General features: G+C 40.0%; 1 protein-coding gene across 1 annotated transcript in view; it reads right to left on the bottom strand.

The window, feature by feature from the left end:
• Nucleotides 1-2,828: 2,828 nt before the first annotated feature.
• The window catches only part of kcmf1 (potassium channel modulatory factor 1), a 125,504-nt gene continuing 122,766 nt past the window's right edge, over nucleotides 2,829-5,566 (bottom strand). The window contains exon 7 of the mRNA XM_043719754.1: nucleotides 2,829-4,486. Coding sequence (XP_043575689.1) covers nucleotides 4,225-4,486 — 262 coding nt within the window. The 3' untranslated portion in view covers nucleotides 2,829-4,224. The remainder of the gene's footprint in view (nucleotides 4,487-5,566) is intronic.

Genomic DNA, 5,566 nt, shown 5'->3' with positions numbered 1-5,566 from the left:
CACGGGGAGAATGTGCAAACTCCACACAGTCAGTCGCCTGAGTCGGGAATTGAACCCGGGTCTACAGGCGCTGTGAGGCGCTACAGGCGCTGTGAGGCAGCAGTGCTAACCACTACCTAGATTTTGTTACACAGTCCCATCTTCTGCATATGCCAGGTTTTGTAATTTTAATTGCACCAAATTATAAAGGTTTTGGAAGAAAATCATAACTTCAAAAATGTCAGGGAAGTCAATCCATCATTGTGTTTTCTTTATAAAGGTTTGTTAGCTCTTATTTATCAAGTTCTAACCTCTATGGATCCTTAAATTTGCTTGCAATAAGATTTCACTATTAATGGATCAATAATTCCCCAAAATTAATTAATATCCCCTTTTGAGTATGAATTCTAAATTGGCTTGTATCAAATTTGGTGGGATCCACCCAAATGCAAGGTTCCTCATTGGTAGACTTGGTTAGCAAGGTTAGATCTCGTGGAATACAGGGATAAGTATCCATTTGGATACATAACTAGCTCAAAGGTAGGAGACAGAGGGTGGTGATGGAGGGTTGCCGTTCAGACTGGAAGCCAGAGACCAGTGGTGTGCCACAAGGATTGGAGCTGGGTCCACTGCTTTTCATCATTTATGTAGATGATTTGGGTGTGAACATAGGAGATATAGTTAGTAAAATTGGAAGTGAAGTGGACAGCAAAGAAGGTTACCTCAGAGTACAACGGGATCTTGATCAGATGGGCCAGTGAGCTGAGGAGTGGCAGATGGGAGTTTAATTTAGATAAATGTGAGGTCCTGCATTTTGGAAAGGCAAATCAGAGCAGGACGTATACACTTAATGGTAATGTCCTGGGGAGTGTTGGTGAACAAGACTTTGGAGTGCAGGTTCATAGTTCCTTGGAAGTGGAGTCACAGGTAGATAGAATAGCGAAGGTGGTGTTTGGTATGCTTTCCTTTATTGGTCAGAGTATTGAGTACAGGAGTTGGGAGGACATGTTGTAGCTGGATAGGACATTGGTTAGACCACTGTTGGAATATTGCGTGCAATTCTGGTCTCCCCCATTGCAGGATGTTGTGCAACCATAAAGGGTTCAGAAAAGTTTTACAAGCATGTTCCCAGGGTTGGAGGGTTTGAGCTAGAGGGAGAGGCTGAATGGGCTGGGGCTGTTTTCTAGAAACGTCAGATGGTGAGGGGTGACCTTATAGAGTTTTGTAAAATCATGAGGGGCTTGGAAACAGTAAAGGTCTTTTCCCTGGGGTGAGGAGTCCAGAACTAGAGGGCATAGGTTTACGATGAGAGGGCAAGTGTAAAAGGGACTTATGGGGCAACTTTTTCATGCAGAGGGTGGTGCGTGTATGAAATGAACTGCCAGAGGTGGTGGTGGAGGCTCCTAAAATTACAACAGTTAAAAGGCATCTGGTTGAGTATATGAATGGGAAGAGTTTAGAGGGATATAGGCCAACTGCTGGCAAATGGGACTAGATTAGGTTAGGATATCTGGTTGGCATGGACAATTTGGACCAAAGGGTCTGTTTCCGTGCTGTACATTTCTATGTCTGTGACAATGACTTGCTCATAATGACTTGCCGCCAGTGGGCGGCACAGTGGTTAGCACTGCTGCTTCACAGCGCCAGAGACCCGTGCCTTCCCCCACAAACATTCACTTCTTTGTTGTTCAAAAATCAGATGAGTTCAGCCTTGAATATATTCAATGACCCCCTAATTGCAGGAAGGCATCCCCACCTCTGAACTCAATTTCTCTTGCTAATATACCACTTGCCTTGCTGAATGCTTGCTGCACCTGTCTGACAACTGAGGTGAATTGGCCATGCTAAATTGTCCGTAGTGTTAGGTAAGGGGTAAATGGAGGGGTATGGATGGGTTGCGCTTCGGCAGGTCGGTGTGGACTTGTTGGGCCGAAGGGCCTGTTTCCACATTGTAAAGTAATCTAATCTAATCGAACTATGATTGGGATTTTCATAACTCTCATTTAGTATTTTTTAACAAAGTAATCTGATATAGATTTGGAACACTGTCTAGAACTTTGTCTTGTTCATGCTGAAGTCTGAAAATCTACATAGCTCATTTCCATTAATGTAAAACATGTTACTGTAGCCTTCGTGCAAATATTTCAAGGCAGAGTTCAGTGAATATATTAACTATGCACTGTTCATCCATCCTACCAGCATTTTTGAGAGATCTCAGTTCTTCAGTGATTACCCATGTGGCATTATGGAAATCTGTTCCATGAACTGGTTTGTAACCCTCTATATGAAACTGCACTAAAACCTGTTTGTATTCCAACACTAATTCCAGCTACAGAGAAGTATTAATAAAATTAATTTTAGTTCATCAATGGGAGCACACTTTTTCTGAAGTTCTTCTCATTGGGAGCAAGTTATTCAATTTTAATGCAGGTTATAAATTACTTCAATTAGGTGGCCTATAACAGATTTAATGGAGTTATATATTTCAATGTTTTTTATTCTACTTTTACTTGATAGCACTTGTAGCTTTAGAACTTTTTATGATGTAGCAATAGATACTGTGATAAATAAGATATCTCACTGGAATTTCACAAACAATCCTGAAAAATATTTAATCCAAATGTTAATTCGCTTCCAGTGAAACATGAAGCCGACAAGCTGTGAGATCAGTCTTGGAGGCTATGGAATCTGCTGAATGTATAGAAGCATTCTTTTTGAAGACAGCGTTTTTTGGTCACTGTCAGGACAAAAAAAATCTCATATCACTGGCAGTAAATGTATTGCGATGGCAGACTTGCAGAGATACAAGCTTTATGCATAAAGAAACACGATCATTGTAGGACTACTGGTAAAGTCATGAAAAGCTGTGCGTAGTTTTATTTTCTTTGTATTCTATCTTTACATTCCAAAAACGCAGTCCCTGCCCTATAACCATTATGAAAGTTTACTCACAAATTCATTGTACATCTCATTTTTTTTTTACATATTGGATTAATAGTATAGGCATGTAGGTGGCATGATTTCATCAAAAAGGCTAACTTTTCACTTAGGAAATCAAAAAATAATAAATAAAAAAGGTGCTAACTTGAGCATTTAGATTTCAAATTCTTAGATATAATATATATACTGCACACAATGTGATACCAAATCCTCAAGCTCTCCTGATGATAACTCTCCACAACTATTTGAAAGCATATAAATATGAAATGTTCAATATGTGTCTCAGTGTGTGCGTGTGTGAGTGCGTGTGTGCACGCCAGGGAAGGGTGGAGGTGGGAAAGGAATAATAAAAGCTTTTTAAAACCCTATCAGAACAGATTCAAGGCCTTTTCTTTTAAAAAAAAGTGATTGAACATATATGCCTATACCTGGACAAAGCAACTAGGATCAACAATATTTAACAAAATTAAAACCATTACAACAAAATAGTTAAACAAAATGAATTGTTAGGTTTTTTTCCTCCTATAGGGCAAACCAACAAAGCCCCAAATGCATCAAAGTTACTAAACGCTGGCAACTTGGCCACGTCATTTTCGGATGTGTCAAGAATATTGAAATAGAGAAACAATATAGCACTCAAACGATGAAATGTTACAGGGCGATTGAACAGTCACCATAGTAATGGTACACTCAAAATTAACAAAGGATGGCATTGCAGAGCTCGCATTACAAGCACCATGATAAGCAGCCTAATAATGAGGTGTTCAATTATGCATTATTCAAGAGCTACAACATGTTTGAAAAACGAGCTCCTTTGTGATTGCTAGTCATTTCTAGACAGGTAACTTTTAAATATCTTTTAGGAAAGCTTTGGGATTTTCTTTTTCAGAAATGACAAGGCTACTAAAACTCATGCACTCTGCAAAAAACCTCATGCAGTAGTTAAGGTAAACCATCCAAGCAGTTTTATTCATTAATATTCATAAATACACACAGCAGCTTCATTAGAGATTTTTTTCAATTTGTTTTCCTCTTCAGTTGAATGTGGAGTATTAGGAGAGCCTTTTGCATGTCAAGGTACAGGAAGCAGAGACTGCCTCTGGCACTGCTACCTACATTTACCTGCTAGAAGTAAAAATTAGTAAGTGGAATCAATTATCTTATTTTTTTCTTCCTTGAATGTACACAATGTAACAAGAGTGACAGACCTGAAATTACAATCACCAAACAAACCCAAAGATAGCTGTTGTCCACTTTCATTGGCAGTTACAGCACAGAGGACATTGTCTGCAAAGTGGGACATCATCAAAGAGGATGTGGCGGAGGCTCATTTCCTTTATTACTCTCTTTTAAATTTAGGTTTTCTAAAGCAACATCTAAAGGCATAATATCTACACAGCCAATAGCACCAAAATCTGTGAAATCCCCCCGCTCGTCCTCATCTGAGGAAGAACTTTCTTCTCGCATCAGGGTGGAGAGGAGAAGCTCCTGCACAAACAGGCTGTGGTCGGCCCGCTCACTTTCCAGAGATTGACGTTCTCCTTCAGACATCTTCGGTTCATTCAACCTGTAGTCAGTACAAAAAAATAACAATTACTCTCAGTTGAAGGTATTAAAACAGATCTTCAACAGTACAGATGGGTTATTCTGAGTGTTAACCATGAAACCTGTTCTTAAAATAGCAGTTCTTCCACATGCAAACTGCAAATTCCACAAGTTTTAAACTTGAACCTCGAAGTCAGAAGTTTTGCAATTTTATTTTAGGGAAGTGTGAATGGATTTTTAACTGTCATTTAATGATCATTAAACCTGTTACTCAAATCGATTTACTTTGCTTATGGTCAAATTATGACAGTGGATGTAAATTATTTTAAGGTTGGCACGCTGTAAACTGATGATACGCTTTAAGCACCAATTCTATCAGCACTTGTGATTTACATCAATGACTCAATCGAGGGGAACAAGTGACCTGTACAAGGAGGACGGATTGCACCTAAATTGGAAGGGGACTAGAACTGCTTGGGAGGATTTAAACTAGTAAGGTTTGGGGGGGGGGGGGGGAGGTGGGACCCAGGGAGATAGTGAGGAAAGAGATCAATCTGAAATGGGTACAGTACAGCTGAGAACAGAAGTGAGCCAAACAGTCAGGGCAGGCAGGGACAAGGTTGGACTAATAAATTAAACTGCATTTATTTCAATGCAAGGGGCCTAACAGGGAAGGCAGATGAACTCAGGGCATGGTTAGAAACATGGGACTGGGATATCACAGCAATTACGGAAACATCGCTCAGGGATGGGCAGGACTGGCAGCAGAATGTTCCAGGATACAAATGCTACAGGAAGGATAGAAAGGGAGGCAAAAGAGGAAGGGGAGTGGCATTTTTGATAAGGGATAGCATTACAGCTGTGCTAAGGGAGGATATTCCCGGAAATACATCCAGGGAAGTTATTTGGGTGGAACCGAGAAATAAGAAAGGGATGATCACCTTATTCGGATGGTATTATAGACCCCCCCCCCCCAATAGTCAGAGGAAAATTGAGAAACAAACTTGTAAGGAGATCTCAGCTATCTATAAGAATAATAGGGTGGTTATGGTAGGGGATTTTAACTTTCCAAACATTGACTGGGACTGCCATAGTGTTAAAG

This window comes from Chiloscyllium plagiosum, chromosome 2 (genome assembly GCF_004010195.1).
Source record: "Chiloscyllium plagiosum isolate BGI_BamShark_2017 chromosome 2, ASM401019v2, whole genome shotgun sequence".
NCBI classification, from domain to species: Eukaryota; Metazoa; Chordata; class Chondrichthyes; order Orectolobiformes; family Hemiscylliidae; genus Chiloscyllium; species Chiloscyllium plagiosum.
Note: the sequence above shows the minus strand (reverse complement) of the source record. Positions and strands in the feature narration are given on the sequence as shown.